General features: G+C 37.1%; 1 protein-coding gene across 12 annotated transcripts in view; it reads right to left on the bottom strand.

The window, feature by feature from the left end:
* Nucleotides 1-20,377, bottom strand: part of EYA4 (EYA transcriptional coactivator and phosphatase 4) — a 139,921-nt gene that overhangs the window by 103,012 nt on the left and 16,532 nt on the right. For all 12 annotated transcript variants that reach the window (XM_086877140.1, XM_086877148.1, XM_086877141.1 and 9 more), the window contains exon 2: nucleotides 18,865-18,966. In XM_086877140.1, the coding sequence (XP_086733266.1) occupies nucleotides 18,865-18,897 (33 nt within the window). In that variant the 5' untranslated portion in view covers nucleotides 18,898-18,966. The remainder of the gene's footprint in view (nucleotides 1-18,864; nucleotides 18,967-20,377) is intronic.

Raw genomic sequence — 20,377 nt, 5'->3', positions numbered from 1 at the left:
TGGACCAGTCAGACAAGGACAACAGAATTTATGCTTGGTACTTCAGGTTGCTTTACTTGAATAGACTTAGGTTTGTTATGCATTCCCTGCCCTTATTACCTTTAGAATCATGGAATTACAGAATGGTTTGGGTTGGAAGGGGCCTTATAGAACATCTAGTTCCAAATCCCCCACCACAGGACCTCCCACTGGCCCCTTGAGGCAAGAGAGCAATGCTCACCAGTGACATGAAACAGTGCTCTCACAGAACTGAGATATAGAATTCTTTTCCACCAATATGCTGCCAGAGTCATGAATTAGAAAGAAGGTGGAGGAGGAGGAGCAAAAAGACTGGAAAAGGAAGGGGATGCACTTGCTACTGTAATTCTGCTCAGTCTCTCAAAGCTCTGTTTAAAAAATAAAAGTTTATCTCACCTCCTGGGATCTGTCCATGTCCTATGGATATTGATTATGATTCCTTTACATTTTGTCTCCCTGGGAATAATTTTTATACCATATATATAGTTATATATATAGTATAAAATATATATATATGCCATGACTAAAAATAGATTACCTTACCAATTTTTCTTTGAATGACTTTTCTGAAGTTTAGCAATTCAGCAAATAAGTGAAATTATTTTAGCACAAGTTATATCTTCATAGAATTCAGCAGCAGACCAAGAAATTAGGTAGATATTTGTTTTGACATGCAGTCTTACAGACAGAACACATCTCTGGATACAAAGTGAAACAATAATTCATTTATTTACATTTTGATGTAAATGTTTTCCCCTCTGAGTATTTTTTTCTTGCAGCCATTGAATAGTAAAACCAGCATTTTCATTAACAGTCGTTCTATTACTTATTTAGCAATGTTCTGTGAAGATTCAGGAAATTAATTATTAATGAAGAGCTGGAAGTATGTTAGGGTGACACTGATAGCTGAAATCCTGAAAAAATAAGGACTGATATTTTTATTTTATAATTTCCTTGTATAATATACACTGCAATAAATATGTCCTGCATTCTAAAGATGAACTCACAGAGGAGTGACCACGATAATTTAATTCAAGAAGCATTGTTCTGAATTATTTTTTCTAAAAATATGGTTTTGAATCAGGTTCTTTCTATTAATCCCTTGCCCCTTTTACAGAAGTTAGGTGAATAGGAAAGGTTTTTTCCCATTTTCTGCTCAACTGGGAACTTAGGCAACGGTTCTCCATTACCACAGTCTCATTCTGAAGCTACTTTAATTCTTAATGCCTTAATCACTTGTGCTTATTAAATTATTTAAAATGTGCTCTGAACAACAAAGGAAAGAAGGACCTTCCTTTGCAGCTAATGAAGCAAAGGAAAGTTCTGGTTTCGCAAAACCTGTCGGGTTGAATGGGCAGCTGAGGAAAGATGCCCTTGAAAGGTTGTTTTATGCATTTTGCCTTATTTTTCTAGAAGTCTAGTTACAGAAAAAGGAAATAAAATAAAAATGGGTGAAACAGAAGCTGCAGAGGAGTCATCTTGTAATAAATTTCCTTCTGAGCAGAAATCATTATTTTTGCTGGTTACGTTGACTTATAATGTTTCATGATCCTCTTCATATTTAGTAGCTCCTGCACCTCAAGGGTTACAAAAATGAGGCTACTGCTCCAGTGTGATGACAGCACCACATGCCCTAAAGGTTGTTCAAAGAATCTTTATCTTCTCTACTGATACCTCCTCCTAAAAAGCTGTAAAATGGGTAGCAGGTAGAAATACCATGGAAAGGGAGGAGTCCAAAGCTCCTTCCTTGCTACCAGGTACATGAGCTACAAACAGGGGTCTCTAGCAGAGGACAGGTTTGAATATACAGAAAAAGGGGCAGTAACCACGTAGGGGTGGCATGGCAGAGGACCAGTGACTGTGCCAAGCCTTTGAACAACCTGTGCTCCACAGGGCTGCAAAGCAGTGTCCAAACCCATACATTAACAACTGCTAACTAGGGGAAGCACATAATCCATCTCACCTGCCAAAAGTTCTCTTTAATGGGACTAAACACAGAGGCAGTAATGTTCAACCAGCAAGCACTACCAGCCTTCATGGAGAAAGCCCCACATTACCACAGAGAACACCGGGACCTGGCAGGGGTGGTTTGGTCACTCTCCTATTTGTAGTCTCCCCATCTGTTCCCAGGCTAAGTTTCCCACCTAAGACAATTCCTTTAGCAAAGTTTATAAAGTATTCAACATTTTTCAAGTGAAAAGAAAAAATAAGCTTATAATGTTACGATATATCTGTGCAAGCAATGCAATAGCTGTTAGCTATGCAACAGAAAGGCAGCTTGGAAGAAATGCCACAGCTATAAAATGAGCAAAACCTCACCAAGATTGCAGAATGGCTTTACAAAAAAATAAATAAATAAATAAATAAATAAACATATAAATTACTTACCAAAATAAAAGCCAGAGTTGTTCCACTCACCTAAAGATTCTTTTTGATATATGTATTTTGCAATATTCTATTACATTGCCAAGTATAAAGAATATTTTGTCTTTCATGAAGACAGAGGCAAATCTTCTTGATTATTTTGATTTTTTTCTATTAAATACTCAACAGAGACCTCAAAGGAAACAGTGGAACCTACCAGAATTCTCAGAAGTGACAAGTAACATGCAAACTGCAGAGTTTATGTTATTTGAGTAACCTCCCAAAACCAGACACCAAACAAATCTTGAAGCATATTTGAATTTCATGTATATACAACTACTTAAGTGTGGTAAATATAATAACATTTGTGATTTTGTGATTTGTGGCCTTTTTTTTCCTTAGTAGAAAGGCAGCAACACTAAATCAGCAATACATTATTACTACACATTATAGAAATTATCAAGGGTGAAATCAAATTTATTGCAGCTGTAACACTTCCAAAAGAGAACAAGAATCTGGATCTGTGCCAAAGAACACACTTTGGGCAGTTGATCACATGATCTTCGAAATAACTAAATTAATTTTGTTGTAAAAAAATCTAAGCTGTACTAAATACCAAAACCAAGGTTACGAAAGTGATTTCCAGATTGAGAAGGAAGCTTTCTTTAATTTCTTTTAAGAGTATCTGTGGCATTTAGCTTTCTAACATGAAATGCAAAAACCTATCAATTACAACCTGTATTTATTCAAAACAAAGGGATTTAAATGATGAATACCATAAATACAATGCCTGATTCAGCTCACAGATTAATGCACTTTATCAAAAACTGAAATCATCTAGAGAAGGAGGAGAGTTCCAGAAAGCAGGAAAAGCATAAAAAACCTGGTTTGTCTTCTGATATCCACCCCCAGAATGTCCCAGGTGGCAGATTACAGCCCACATGCCAGTTACTCATGGGCTCCAATTCAGAAAAGCATACCTATTCAGGAAAGCACTTAATTAAGCACATGCTTATATGCTTTTCTGAATCAGGTCCATAGTACCATAGGAAATGGGTATAACAGACATAAAATGCATGAGTAAAAGTAACTGAGAACTTAGCTACAGAGCATAAGCTTTCATTTATGTACCTTTATAATTTTAAGATATGATGCACTGCTTAAAACATAGAACAGCTGAGCATACTACTCTGTAAAACGCAGCCTGAAAAGGAGACCTGAGTATAAGCAGATCCCAGCACCCATCTGGTATCTTCACATGCCTAACCCACTGCAGAAAAGTGCTGAAAAAGATGCAGAGCACCTTTTGTTCACATTATTCAATTTTCCAGCAGATGGACATCTTTGGGCATATTGACATAATGGGGATAAGTGGCTGGTGGCCAAAGAGCTGTTCAGGCACATGGTTTGATCTACTGATGCACACCCAGTCAGAGCCAGCACAAACAGGGAGGCAAGGAAGGAAACAACTCAAGCAACAGGGAGGATGTCTTCAAGAAGGTCATTCCTTTTTCATTAGCAGTGGTACAGAGCAAAAACTCTCCATGTTCCCTTCCTCTCAACACTGCTTTTGGAGAAATCCAAAGCTGCTAAAGAAGGTGGCCACCAACAAGTGAAGTTGCTCAGCAGCTGCTCCAGGAAAAGCAGAAAGCTGACTGAGGACACACAAGGGGTCAGATGGATTAAGAGCCACTGTCAAGGTCTGAAAAATGCCAAGTTTAGACATGCTGTCATATCTGTGTGTGATTATAAACCGGCAGGAAAACCCTGCGGTCTGCACTGGGGAAACCCAAGTCTTAGAATGGTAATTATGCCTATGTATGGGAATACCAGACCTCTCATTTAGTTTCAAATAACTGTTTTACTAAAAAAGGATACCTTTTTCACCTGGTTCACACTGACTTTCTATCACTAAAAAATAATTTTAAGCTGAATAGAAGTATGTAACAGCAGAACCATTCAAAACTTTACACTGAGAGCCGCAAAGTTTCAAAATATGCTGCTGCCCATAAGAAATTTGATCAAAGAGGTAAAGGCTAGATTTGGAATTTCCTTTAATGCAAGGGAAACATAATTTTAATATATGCTGCAGTTTCATTCCTTGGCAATTTTTATTAACACTGAAAAACAGCAGAAATTTTATTAAGTTCTGCATATTCTAAACTTTGTATTTCACAAACCAGAAGGTACACTAAATCTCACAACATTATTAACATATTTTTGCAATCAGTCCATCTATTAAAATGCAGAGGGTTTTGTACAATTCAGTTGAAGTGTTATTAAGCTTACTTATTCAAATCAGTCTTGAAAGACTGAAAGCCACAGAAATGAGATATTATTTTTATTTACACTTAGCAAATCATAACATCATGCAACTAAACCAACAGAACAGTTTTTGAATGGGCAGCCTTCATGAACTGAGATCCTGATGGCCATCCCAACCCTATTAATGGAAAGGTGTGTATAACCTGAGCAGAATATCAGGGCTGCAGATGTACTTCAGAGAGAGAAGCAAGGTTCTTTTCAAGTCACAGCAACATGACAAGTAGGTAGGACAGAAACAGCAAGGGCTGCAAAGCCAGTGTACCAATTCATGCATTGCAGTAGTCTGACTTAGAGTTTCTGAAGGCTTTACTTATCATCGTGCAACAATCACTGGAGGATCTCTAAAGGATCACGTATCAAGACACAAACCTATGCAATCGTGCAGCAGTTTCTCTAATGAGTGCTTTTAGTATGGCAAGTGAGGATGCAGAAGTTCCTCTTCTCTGAGTATGAAGACTATAGTCTAATAACTTCTCTGTTTGAGGTTGTTTCCTTCTGTGGGCCTCAAAGCCAATCACATCCTGCAGCAATATTAATTACAAATACTCTGGGTTGGATTTTCATTTTTCCTCATGATTATCTTCAACTCATTCTTTGCACCAATTTCACTTACTAGCCAAAATACAGACACAGCAAGAATTTATAGAAATGTGCTGGGCACACATGCTATTGCAGTGCAAAAATGCTTGATTACATTTCCAAAAAATTGTCAGATTTTCTCTCATCCTTAGGTTGAATTTGCTCAAGTGACAAATATGAGCTACAAAATATGAGCTACAAAACACTGGCACATAAAGTGCACGTAATTGTTAATTCTACTGCATAATACTGTGAAGGATCTGCAGGGCTTACTTTGGTTACCATGAATTTTGTTTCTTTGTTTACTGTTATTTTGATAGTCAAGAATTTTCTACTGAATTAACAGATGTTTAGCGGCTTATCAAAATTCAGTATTTAAAATATGAGCATACTTCATTATTTAAACAGTATTTTTTTTTTTTTGAGATGTAACAGATGTTAAAACCAATTCACAAAAATCTACCTTCAAACCATTTCCACCAAATATTATTAATTAAAATATTTACACTGACAACAAGTGTGAAAAGTGTGTTTCTTTATATGGTATGGAGGCAGATAGGGATAGAAAGATGGTTGGGTGGAGCAAATCTGTGTTTTCCATGATTTCTTATTATTTCACCTAAACCAGAACCCTTTAATGCTAATTGTGCCACAATGATTTCTACTTCTTTGCACCCAAAAGGCACATCTTTGCTACACATCCCTTGTGTGGGTACTGAGTAGAGAAAGCACATCAGTAATCTCCTGTGTTCTAATAAATGCTGTCATCAGAATAGCGAGTGTCAGTAGCTCTCTTAAGGCACCTAAGTACAAAAAAGCAGAAAAAAGTTGAAGGGTGGTTGCAAGCCCACATGACATCTACCCAGTTATGTATCCCTTTGGTGAATAACAGCACCAAATACTACACACTGCACAATACCATTATTGCACTTCTTGTGTCCATTTTTCATTAATGCAGAATAGTCCTGTCTGCTCCAGGAATGCAAGAATGATTTATTCCGTTATTTGTTTTCCATGTGGAAGGCAGCTAGAGCTTCTCTTCATTTCTAAGATGGATCTTTTCTCCTTTTTCCCCTTTAATCTGACATCATTAAGGTTCTGACTTACAGGGCATTACACCTTCATAGTATGTACCATATGATGTTAAATGGGATTAAAGGCCTGGGAATAAAGCCAAGTTCCAGTGGAGTTCATGTATTCGAACTCACAAGCATACCTTAGTCTGGAATTGGGTAAATCACTCATTGGGCTTCTCTAATTTGGATGGAAGCATTTTCTTCTGGAAAAGTGGAAAAATCATACATGCAAACTTACCAGGTGACATTACTAACGTTTATAGATGAGAAGACAGTGTAGTCTTTTCCCCCAGCTGGACAAAGCTTACTGTAGACCAAGGAGTGGAAGACAATGGCAGGAAATTTTTTGATCTTCCCATGACAGTAACCTCTCTATGTAGCCAAATACAAAGGCCTCATCTCTGTAGCAGTATTCATAACAGAGAAAAGATCACTGCAGAGGTCTTTTATCACCATCATAAAACACCCTTCTTTTCACAGATTTACACACAAACCCTCGCTGCCTGCTTTGCACTGAGGCATATGTTGAAGAGAGTTTTTTGACCCCAAATTTCAAGGTAACTGTTTATGCTCCCCTGAGAGAAGCACAAGGAAAGACATGGAAAAAAAAAAACAAACCAAAAACACCCAACCTAAAATAAAGATTAAGCAGCTGGAGATTTTCTCTGCATATACTAACACATCTGTGCCTCTAATGAGCTTCAAGACTTTTATAATGGACTGATTGTCTGAGATACATTTTTCGTTAAGATTAAGCTCAAAAGCTATCACTGAGGAGCAGCAGGATAGCAGGGACTGATTCTCCCATTCTCTCCCAGCAACTAGTAGTAAAGGATAACTGAATACAAGGAACAAAGTTAGCTCCAAACATCAGACAATGATCCAATGGCCTCCCCTAGATGACAAATATTTCATTTTTAAAGTATTACTCAGCCATGGCACTTTGATGTTTTGCTACAGCAGAAGCACTGAAAAGTATAAAAAATGAAAAGTAAACACAATGGATTAGTGAACCCAACAGCCAAGGAGCCCTGTCTGTATTCACCCCAGCAGGCAGCATTGCTACATTCCACTTTTTTACATTACTGTATATACCTGGTCAATGTATCCTCACAGCCATCATTTACACAGTTACTTTTTTCCCCATGGATGTCATTTTCCATCTTTAGCTTTCTTTCAGCACTGAAAATTTGCAGGAAAATCAGCCATAACCCATGCATTCCTATTTATACTCTCCATTGATGATTTCCTCTGTGAAATTTGAAAATTTTCCAAAAGAACTCAGGTAAATATTACAGGCGTTGATATTTTTTCTTATTTTTTTCTGAAACCAAGTTATAAGCGAGTATGATTTCTGAGAACTGTGAAGCACTCAGCTGAAAATTTCAGATGTTTTGAAATGCTACAATATTAGCACTGGTTAGGCACTGCATCACATACTCATTCAAGGCCCCAAGAATGTCTCTTGAGACTGCTGGAAATCAGAGGACAGCTAGCTGGTCAGCTCCTGCTCTTGGCATATGCCAGATGGATTTCTACAACTGGTGATTTTAAAGAAGCTGGGCTGCAGCCCTTTCACAACCATCTGGCATCCTTCCTCTTCAGTGCACATCATGTTAGGTGAAACCAGACAGCAAGGAATGTCACTGGGATAATTACATCTATTTCTCAGCTCCATACTCTTCCAGGTAAGCTTACTGAATTTTGCAGCATGATTTGAAGATCCACAATCAGGTCTATTATCTATCAGTACCTGCAGTACTGACTGAATATTATTCCAAGACCAGTTACAAATGGAACTCAATGCAGACATAAAATCTTACAGAGGGTCTTTTTGACCTGCACAGTAGTCTTGAGAAATTCATTCAGCCATTAAGGAGCATGTAGTACAAGCTTCCTGACCATTACAGTCTGGATTTTATCATTATGTATTTTTGCATGTTGACGACATCAAGATTTCCTTGTCTGAAAAAATACACAATTTCCCATACACCACAGAACATGAAACTAGTGATTAGCACAATCTAAACATACTTCTTTTTTTTTCTCTTACTCTTTTTAAGTGCTGACATAAGCTTTTTGGACAGTAGCTCTGCTTGATACCCTACTGATGGGCTTTCAACAATAGCTCAATTTTACAGCTGCATAACTACACTGGAATCAGGCTCTAGATTTGCACTCAGTTTTCATAGATGTAACTTGTTAACTACAACTGCATTGCTAGAAAATTTTCCACATGCCTATATTCTAAGCAATGCTATGTCTTCTTTCATCAATACATAAGTATTTAGACAAAAAATACAAAGCAGATCTGTAGACTATCAACTAGAAACAAGTAGCTTCTTCAAATCTGTTGTATATCGTGTTATGCAATTATTCAGTCTTGTTTATCACAGCTCAGCATCAGGACTTTCAAGAGAACTCTTTATATGGTTAATGTCCAAAACAGAAGATATCCAGCAGCATCAGAAAAGCAGATAAAGTGTATGATTATTGCAATACATCTGCTTCCATAGACATGTTTTAAAATACAGTTTAATTACATGAACTGAAGAGATTTTCAGTAAACAGCTCAGTATAAAGTTCTCAAAATGTTAGCTAATTCTACCCTGTTTAATCTAAAATTAGGTACTATTTTAACCTGGGAAGTTCAGGTCAATGTTAAGTCTTCATAAGTTTGCTTTATCAAAACTGAGTACCCTGTTACTAAGAAGAAAGAACGGAAGAGTTTATGAACAATCAGCCAATGGTGCATCACATAACTGCCCCTGAGAGTTTCAGACAAGGACTATTTCCTCTACTTCTACTTTCTATTTGCAGTTATCTTCAGATTAAATTTATTATCTTGTGGATTCCTTGACTTAAAAGCAAGTTATGCATGAAATGCAGTATGGTATCAGCTTCTTGAAACCCTATAACTTCCATTTGTGATCCCCAAGGAGTATGGTTTAAATTATCATTTACTACAGTTATTAATAAGCATTCTATTTGAAATGACAAACTCACTCTTGCACCTTCAAAGCCGTGGGATGAGGGGATAAAATTAGTTTCATTTTAATGAAACTTCCAGATGCAGGTGCCACAGTACAGAGGCTACAGGTTAATCATCAGTTTTACACTGATGCGGTAAAATCCCATGAAAACTGATTATCAAAGCTGTTTAACCTGGGCAATGAATTTGAGAACATGGCAGACAAGCAGTTAGATTACAGGAAAAACAGCAAGGATATCTGCATGTCCATAGCCCACCAGAGCACCAGCACCACCACAACCATTGTTAGTGCAAGGAAGGAAAAGTACACACAGAAAGACAGAAACAAATACAGCTCTTAAGATTATTTAGCCCAAGCTGAACTTGTGAATGTTCTAATGGCTTGAGCTTAGCCTGAGTAACTAATCTCTTGAAAAGCAGATAATAGATAGATAACCAGTAGCTCAGTGTGTGTATTAGAAACTGATTAAACGTATGTAAAGGGAAACTGTAGCTGGATTCAAGCTCCTGAACACTTGTGCCCCTGTATACAGCATCTGACTGACTGTGCACAGCATTCACTCTTCCTGTGTGCTGGACTTCCCTGAGAACAGAGGCTCCTGTGTCCAGTGCAGTGAAGGCTGAGTGAATCGGGTTCATTAAATTAAAAGCATCCTGGAATGGTCCATGGCAACCAGGGTGAGCAGGATAAAGCAAGTGAAGCTCAGATGCCCCAAATGCATCAGGGCCTGACAGGGCCAGGCTGTTTACATAAATGCAGTTAACAGTGGCTGAAGTAAAACAGAGGATACCAATATAGCTAACCATTATCTACAGAACACATTGCTCCCTCTGATGGTAAAACCCACTGAATGCTAGAAGCACTCCACACATTTCCTTAATTTCACCATTTCAAAAATTGTCATACTATCAAGTTTATCTCACAACTGAAAGAAAGCAAACTAAAAAGGAGGAGAGGAAATGACAGCCCATTCCACTCAAGCACAGGCCTGAACTGCTGTGAAAGCAATGTACTGCACTTACAGGCCCCTGGAACAATTTTTACAGAGTAAAAATCTTTGAATGGATGGAAAAAAGAGCAGTAAGAGGTTTTACTAACTGCTCCAGAGACACTATAAGGATCACCACTTAGTGAGCAAGTTTTTTCTCACACTTGATCCTATCTGGGTGGCTATATGCACAAATCCTATTTGCACAGTCATTTATAAGGTTCCCTGAAAAACAGTTAAAGCACAGATTACTGGATTTTGAGCTACAAGCATAGTTTGACTTTTTAAAGGATGGAATTTATTATCTACACTGCCATGTCCAGCAACACAAGGCTCCCATACTTTGGGCTGTTACTTTGTAAATCCCCAAAATGATCAGGTGGCAGCCCAACACATTTCACTCCAAGCCATGAGTAGTCCCACAGGGAAGGGGACTGCATGACAAATTTAAACTTGAAAACCTGTATAATATTTTAATAGCATTGCTAACTAAAATAAGAAAACCATTTTTTTTTCATTTCAGAAATAAGTGATGTTTGCTTTAGCTCCTTCTCTTGTATACTTTGACTGAATCACATAAAGAAAAATTGCATGTGGCCCAGGACCAAAGACTAAAAATTTAAATCCAAGTAAGGTTTCACAAAAACAGGAACAACTAAAGGCCTGCACTATAAAAGATGCCCTTTTTCATGACAGAAATCTCATTAGCCACTGCTTCCAGTACCAAAACAAAAAAAAATAACCAAAAAATCATGGTCAGCTAACATTCATTCCTCTGCTGTTAACCTACACAAAAAAAAAAGAATGGGAGAGATACAATAAACTAGATTTGCTGCCACATTTAAGAAGAGGTTTGTTCAGTCTTCGCTTAAACACACCTAGTTGCTTAGTTTCTCAGCTAAATCTTGCCTTTACAAGAGTAACACTCCAACAAAAATCTCCAGGTCTCACAGATGCAAGCTGCTTCAAATTTGGGATGGTGACCTCTTTGACTAAAGCACAGTCACTGCTGAAGTCCAAGTGCTGACACAAGGCAAAGGATGCTGCCATGACAATATTCCCATAGAGCATCAGGGATTGCTTTCAAGAGCATGGAGGAGCATGAACAAATCTTAGAATTAATTAACTAATAAATAAATAAATGAACAAACAACATGAGTTTCACATTGTCATCCCAATGGGAACCTCTGAGAAAAAATTTGCCATATGTTATATTATGGCAAAACTATTTCCATTTGCTGTAGCCAAAACATTTCAATGCTTTTAACATCCTCTTCACATTGCTTAAGACTTAACAAAATATAAAAGAGGACAAGGATGTGGGAGTGGTTTAATGGATCCACATGCGCCCAATACGTTTAAGATACACTTCATAAAATAAGAAATTAGATTATTTGCCTAGTGTCATTTTATTATTTAAAACTTATTTAATATTTCTCCCTGTCATTCTTCTCTTTTTTAATACAAGTTGACTTGCAAGTCAACCACTTGGATATGGAGGTAGAGCTCAGATAAACGCTACTTTAAGGAGAAGAAAGAAACCATGACTGCTACATGATGCTGAATAAATATTAGCCACAGTCACAAATCATTCAGATGCATTTGCTAGTAAAATATTTCTGAAATTATTGCTTTTATTTTGTTCTGCATTTCCAAGTCTTTTCCAGAAGTGTTTAAGCACATGCCTAACTTAAAGCACATGAAAAATCCCATTGATTTAGGTGGGCTTAACCACATCCCCTAAGTCTCACATATTCTTCAGCACTCTGCTGCATCTGGACTTTTTAAAATAATCAAATGAGTAGAAACCAAATGTATGTTCAGTGTAAACCATGCTTTTCATGTGAAAATGAAGACTTAGTTATTTAATAGGCATGAAGGCACTGGGCATTTAGCCTTGCAAAATGAAAAAGCTAGAGAAGATTGATTTACTGTCATGTTGTTGAATATTTTGTTTTCCTTACAAAACTCTGACCCCTTTTTACTGAAGAAGAGAGTACTTCTGAACATGTTAACTTCACCTGGACACTGTCAAAATCAGAAGACTAAGCTGATGTACAATCCCTGTGCTAAGGAAACTTGTATTTTCATTCTGCATTCACAAACAGGACAGGCGTGGACATCTTTGGAAATTTGGTAAGTAATCCTAAGTTAAATTTCAATATTAAAATCAATTAGAAGTATAGCATTTATAAATTTGGTATTTTAAATGCTTGAACAAGTATCATACACAAGCAAAATTCATCTGGAGCTTTGAATGTGTCTGTCAGATTCTGATTTATTCTACAAAAGCACCATTTATAGAGAGAAGTAATACTTTTATTAGACTGGCTCATATGTAAATCTTAAGTATGCATGCATAGATACAAACGTCCTCTTAGGCGAACAGGTCATTGTGGGGGACTCAAAGAAGGTCTAAGCTGGCGCAGTTTTCAGGCCTTGAAGACCATTTGTTCCACCTCCAAATTTTTGCTATTATTTTTTCTAGTGGTGTTATCTGTTACAATACAGTAGAAGTCACCTCTGATATCCATATCACATCAGGGCTGTAACATCACTAGTAATAGCAAATTTCATGTTCCAGGAACCCTATGCAGAAGATGGTATCTACCTTGAGGAAAGTTCATGTAGCTGATGGCAGTGGCAATTTTCCCAAGCAGTTCTATCCCTAAAATTCTAGTCTGGGGCCTCTCTGGAGCCAGAAATACCAGCTACAACAAACTATATAGTAGCTATGTGTCAGTCCTTGACAGCAGTCCAAGGACAGTGTGTGACAGCAGAACATTTTCTTTTATTGGATTTCCTTGTTATTAAATAAAGCCCATACAGTGTCTTTCCATTTAAACCTCTGATACTGACATGGTAACATCTTCCAGGAGACAGACAGAGAGCTGAACCAGAGCAAACACGATGGTGACAATGGCAGGAGCATTTCTGTTTGTTTGCCAACCCCTCCTCTCATCCCATCTTGCAAGTTTACAAGCCATGGATATTATTCTGTAGAATTCTCTTGGATACATTTTTAAGAGATTGCCTACTAAGTTTTTAAAAAATCGTACTTTTAAATTAGAATTTTAATAAACTCAGAAAAAATGCACATTTCTATTACATGTATGTCAACAGCAAACAGCTGTATCTATCTTCCATGCCAAACTCTTTCTCCAATGATATGCAATTTATATGACACACAAGTCAACTCAGTCTATTCTGCAAGCCAAAATACATTAATTGTTTCTGAGTTCTGTCTCATTTGGTCTGTCTCATTTGGTAAGTGACAGAAATAAAATATATATGTAAAACTAATGGAGTTTGAAAAAAGTGCCTTCAAATTTAACAGTGGTGGATTATTGTACAGAAATGACAGAATGCTGAAATGGTAGAGGACAAAGGAAAGAGCAAAAAAAAGTGTGTGCCCACAGAAGCTGTTATGTCATATATAAAGGTCTTGCAGCTGAGGAAGAACAACAGTGATGTTTCTACCTCAAAATCCTATTAGATGAGAGACAAGGAATTATGGTGTTACACTTTATTCTTGGTCTACTGTAAGTCAAAATCTGTGATAATTTGGGATCCTTTATGGCAAGCCACCTCTCTGTGACAGTTACTGTCTCTCTAGAAAGGAAGTAGTAAAATACCTAAGCAATTCTCAAAAATACTTTGAAATAAACCTTCAAAAAGACAGGCTGGTTTTCTATTATTTTCTATAACAACTGACTTGAAGTTATGACATTTTTCTTCAATGATTGATTTTAACTAAAAGCAAATAATCAGTCATGAAAGAAACTAATTTTTTTCTTACTAAATCCGTAATTTCTTTACTTACCTATCCCAAATGTTCTTTACTTTCATAACTGAAGTACTTGTGCATACTGCCAGCTTTTCATGATCAGAAGCTAGAGCTGATAACTTCCAGATATCTCTTTTAAGCAACATCACTAACCTGAGAAGTCGAATTGCCTGTAATATTCCTACAAAGTCCTAAAAGTCCTACAAATACTGATATAACAGAGATAAGAACCACAACTTGCTATGCTGCAGCACAGAACAGTGGAACAAAGCATTTTAAAATTCAGTTGAAGAGTTTAAACTAATTTTCATTTCTCTGCAATCAGCTCCAGCCGAAGCACTAGCAGGCTGCCCACCCCAGAGGTGGGGAAGATTAAGTGCTGCAGGCACAGGGCTCAGGCAACAGAGAAGTAGCTGCAGCTGAAAACTGATCTGCAAAGGGATCACATCTGACAGCTTTACACATTAAAACTAAACAAAAACGGGGAAACAACACTGTCCAAAAAAGGTTGCCAAGGATCATCCATCTGCAAGGGGTCCATAGACACAAATAACAGATAAAACAGTCTGTACGATCTGATAAAAACCCAAGTAACTTACCCAGGGCACAAGGGGGATGATTGTCCAAATGTCACAAAAATAAAAACCTGTTCATTCAGGTTTAGCTTCACATCTGCTAGTGTCTTGTCCTACAGCACTGCAATCTATTGTTTAATTCTAGGTTAAAATGAAGTAATCTAAATATGCAGGCTGTTATATAAAAAGGCCAGGGGATGAAATTACACCAGTTTCTAATAAGGCCCTTTGAAACCCTAAACTAGCAAGTTAGCAGCCAAATTGTTCTTCTACTAACACAGACTGAACAGACAGTGATGACTAAAAGAGACAAATAAAGAGTGTAAACCTGAAGTTATCAAAATCCTAAGTGCCTCTGCTATACTAAAGCACACCAGAGGACTATTTAGCTGCTAAAAATCATCATTTTATTTACCATCTCCAAGACCAGTCTTGAAAAACTTTTGTCTCCCTACTGCTAGACTCTCCATAATCACAAGATCAGTAAAATTTCCTTCTTTTCCATTTCAAAATCAACAGAACTTTTAACATAGCTTCATCTGTCCATGTAAGACAAATTTACATGGCTTTAAGTACTCTTTCACTTGGAAAGTAGCAGCCTGCACCTGGTGTCAGACCTCACACCAGAACATCAAAAGGACCATTTGGTTATTTTCTTTTATCTGTGCAACATGTCTTACTATTTTCCTCTTTTTTTCACTCAGAATACTATTAACTGAGTGTTCACATAAACTAAAAGAAAATCCCACACACGGATGTGCAAATATGTTCAGCACCTGAATTGAAAAGAAAAAGAAAGTTGTGAGCTTTCTTTGACACATACCCACCCTGGAAAGTACAGTAGCATGACAGGCCCTATCCCAGACTGCTCCACGCCAGCTGCAAGCATCCACTGGATCTCAACTGCACCTGATGGATCCCAGCTCACCTCTGCATCAGTAATGGCATTAGTAAAAGGCATCATTTTTCTGCTGCTCTTCAAAATAGAACTATTCACCTATCCAATTGTGAGTAAAGACAGGAAAGCCATAATACAATAAAACCTATTCTGATTCTGACTCTTTTTCTTGCTGCATGATCTTGATTAAGACTTGATTCCCCTATCTCTACCATCCAGGAGAAGAAAAAGGAAAGGAGAAACAAGAGGTTTCCCAGTACAGAGGCTCTAGAGCACGACAATTACGCAAGTAGACTGACTTCTGATCAAAAATAGGAAGAACAAACTACTGACATAATGTAATAAATGGCATATATATATGTGCATATATATACATATATACATATATATATATATATATTAGATCTAATCAAGCTGGCATCTCAGAAAACAGAAGCTGTTCAGTTCAGTCAAGCACAACTCTTCAGAGGCTCTGAGAATAGGGGAGGACAGATTTCAGAAGCAATGTGAGGTCACGCAGTCAGTCATCGCTCTGAGTCAGCATTGAGACAAAAGGAAAACAATCTATTTCTCATATGACAACAGGGATGCTGTGGAATTGCTCACAGGTATGATCATGTAAGTTTCACCTAACTGATACACTTTCAGGAAAGGAATCACAGAATTAATCATTTCTTATTGGAGTATTTCTTTGAGTTAAAATAATAATAGTGATCTCAAACTTACAGAGAAGACTGTCAGAATAAAAGCTACACTACAGTATATGATGCTTCAGGAGGATGAACTACTCTCAAAAGCTACAATAATTTCCTTTCTTTAAATAAAAACTTGAAAATTAATCTTGTTCACTATGGAACTTGTTCACCAATGAACTGTGCCTGGCTTCTTTTCCCAAGGATAAAAGATTATTCAACAGAGTGCCCAGGTAATCTAATAAAGGGATCTTTCTCTTCAGAAACTCAACTGTCTAACAAAAACACCATGCAAGAGAAAACACCTTCTAAGCCATCTCAGCTGCAGAGAAAGGCAGTCTCTAAAGTAACCAAGGACTTGACTATTTGAAGCCAAGGCACCAACACAAGTTTGAGCACAGTCTTGCACACATGCTTATTCACATGATCTAATACACATGCAACAGAGGCTCAATCCTTATGCTCCATGAATTTTCATAATCTAAATGTTATGCATTTAGCTCCCCAATGAAATTTTGAGGCTCAAAAGAAGTAGTTATGCTCCCTGAGCATGTCAAGAATTAGAAATCCCACCTGATGGACAGAAACTGCCCAGAGCTAACCAGTATAAAACACAGTATGAAACACCACAGCTACACCTTAAGCAGATGCATCTGATACCTCCTTAGAGTTCAAACCACCAAAGCCTCCTGCTTCCTGGGATCTCTAGCCCACAGACATAGCCCAGAGATGCTATTTTCTTTTCTGAAAATTGGTTGAGAGAGTTTTACCATGATATAAGAGTGAAATGGCTGTTAAAGTTGGGAAATTAAGGCTTAGTGGCTGCTCTACGCAGACAGGCCTCACATAATTCCTTTTCCCAGGACAGTGCCCAAGTTCTTGGGTAGATTTTAGTGTCAGTGCCCACCTGGATAAAGGGAGTGATGAAATGGCTCTCCCACCCATTACCTTTATGTTCTGACACTGTTAGTGAAGAGTAAGAAGAACAAACTTGTCTTGAATCACGATTTTCTGTGGCATTAGCATAAAGACAGCAAATCCTACCTTCATATAAAACACAGCACAGATTTCACCTCAATTTGCAATCTGAAGACCATTTTCACATGTAGCATAAAGCTATGTAGAAATTATGAGAAACACTACAGAAATTATACTATCCAATGGGGTAGTAAAATTGCTGCTAAAATATGCATTTATCAGGCATCCAGTGTTGCAAAAACATTTTACCTACTATGGAAAGATGTTTTTTCAGTAAGCTAAACTGGCTCATCTACTTCCTGTTAATAAACACACCATGAATACTCCATAGAAAAATTGTTTCACAGACTGCAAGAGATGAACTTCTGCCTAATCTTTTATGACCTTTATAAAACTTTATTAAATTATGAAGCCACGTAGCTTTTACAGGCTCTAAAGTTTTGCTTGGGAACACTTTAAATACACAAGTATGTGCAGCTGTCCCAAGTAGTGCCACCATGGGGACTTAAGACACTGTTAAGACTTTCCAGTCCTGTACCATTTAAAATCAGTAATAAAACTCTAGTCCAAGGTAAAGTCTCAGATAGGAGCTACCCAGCCAGGAGCAAAGTACTCCTTTTAAAAAAAATTACTGACATTTTAGAAATACAACCCTTCCCAATTCCTTGAACTTGTGTTACCCACAAAAGTCCCTAAATATATATATATATTCAAACTAGTTTATTGCATGGATAACTTCCTTCAGCATATCAGAAACAGAAATACTAAATCCCTTCGTTCTTCTTTAGTACACTAAGGCCAAGCTGAGAATCATAGGGATCATGGTACTGGCAAAACAGGTCCCTGTTGTGACCAGTAAGAAACAGCAGAAAATTAAGATGTTAAGCAGCCAAATACACTGGATGACAAGCCCAGATAGCTTTGAATTTGCTCAGAAGCTGCTTTCTCCTCAGAACTGCAGTCTGGTGGTGAGGAGGTCTGGAGAAGAAATCCTTAAAGGCAAGGAAAAAAAAAAAAAAAGGAAAAGGGAGAAGAAATGTCCACCCCATTTTTCCCAGAAATGTCTTCAGTGCCAGGAGGAATTTCCCTCTGATGAGGACCAGGGGGATAGATTACTGATTTTCACAGTCCCATTGAAATCCAAGAGAATCCTGAAAAAATTAATGTATGTCATCTGCCACGGTCTAATAATTTGAAATATTTTGTTTCTCTTTTTGGTAACCCTTGATTTGGAAAAACTTACAGACCACTATGGATACACATTTTAATGCAATTATTTGAACAAGGCAAATAATTGCCTTGAAACTGTGAATGTTTCCAACATTTTATTATTCCAGTGTAGCTTAATTATATCCCTCCAACAACTGGAGCTCTGCAAAATCTTATAAAACAAAGATCTTGTTTCTTTCAGCAGGGAAAAGAAGATTAAAACCACTCATTTAATGTACAAATTAAAAGGTTTAAAACTAGCAGCTCGAAAGATTTCCTCAGATCTTAGTATAATTTTCAAATCCAAAGTAAAATCCTTTCACACAACTTGATTGAACAGAGTTCAATTTATTATATTCAATTTAGCAACATTTGTACTTACTGACTGTTCACTTAAATCCTGAGAGTCTTCCATTGAGGTTGCTCACCCTTCTTTTCCTCCACAAGCAGAAATTATCTTCCTTTCAATTTACAGCTCAGTAGTCTAAATTAAAAGAGGAGATTAAAAAATTACATGTTTGTCTATGGTCCAAAGGCAAATCTTTTAAGGCAAATCTGCAATAAAAAAACACCCTAACTGAGGTTGCAGTTCACTAAAATCTCACACAAAGTTCCCATGTGAAGTCTAATTTCATGTAAAGCACTTCAACACCTTCAGTATTCTTTTGGGAACTATCTAAAACACACCAACAGAAACAGGAACTTTTATTTGTGTCCTTCAAGAGAAAAATAGCTCTGAAAACAAAACAATAAAGAAGCAAAAATGTTGAATACAGACAACTGTTTAGTCAACAAATTATAACCCTTGAGAGAACATCTTAGAAAGATAGTTATAGAAGAGAACTGCTTAATACACATTTAATGATAACCTCTTAGCCATTAAGTGTCTGGCATAAAAATGGGTTATTATGCAATTATCAGCATGAAGTCCCTTCTCCAAGGTTCATTAAATTCCTTTAGGATTAAATTAAATACACAAAGTGGTTTATAACAAGCAGCTCCCTACAAAGTGCTAAATGACAGACATTATCCTAATCATCTGCTATGTCTATGCCTCTCTGATAGGGTGAATCATTCTCATCAAATATGGAGACCTTCAATAGGAAAATTCTGTTTTCCAGGAGTTCTGCCTGTGAATGATCATGGTGACACTAACTATACACACGATTATATTACAATCTCCATTCTCAGAAAAGATACATTTTGAAGTCATACAAATTTGCACAATTTAGAAAAAACAGAAAAATGTGACAGGGATATTTCATATATGCAATAATCATATTATTAGTCAAAGCTCATGTTACATTAAAAAAAAAAACAAAAATCAATGCGCAAACACACATGTTAAGGAACTCAAACATCCTGGGTTTGCTTATCAATACTACATAGATTTGTTTATCAAGAAGGCACCACAAGGAATTACCTGGGACCATGCTCAAAATTAGGACCTCTGTTTTAAATTCTGACCAGCAAGCACTAATAAACACAACCAAGGGTAAAACATGTACAGCTGCATTGGCACTTGCAGAATATATGAAAGGAACCAGAGCCATGGAACCTATGTGGAACTCATGGCACTCACATATTCTCACCCACTGTCCTGTATCTCCCTGTGAATACCTCCTATTTTAATTTCAAGTGCCACTTACTTGCCATGCTTCCACTTACTCCTCAAAACGTAACTCCCAAAAATTCATTTTGTTTTGCATTGGGTATTTTCTAGAACACATACAAATGCACAGCCCCAGTCTACTTTGCTTTCAAGTTTCAGCTGAATTTTTCCTGCCACCAAATTACACCCTCCTGTGTCTTTCTTCCCTCTTGCCCAAGCTTCAAAATTGTTTTCATTCACATTTCATTAATTTTTGCCATAATGTTACATAAGGAAAAAACAA

Source organism: Cyanistes caeruleus, chromosome 2 (genome assembly GCF_971803275.1).
Source record: "Cyanistes caeruleus chromosome 2, bCyaCae1.hap1.1, whole genome shotgun sequence".
Taxonomy (NCBI): domain Eukaryota; kingdom Metazoa; phylum Chordata; class Aves; order Passeriformes; family Paridae; genus Cyanistes; species Cyanistes caeruleus.
This window is presented reverse-complemented; position numbering and strand designations above follow the sequence as displayed.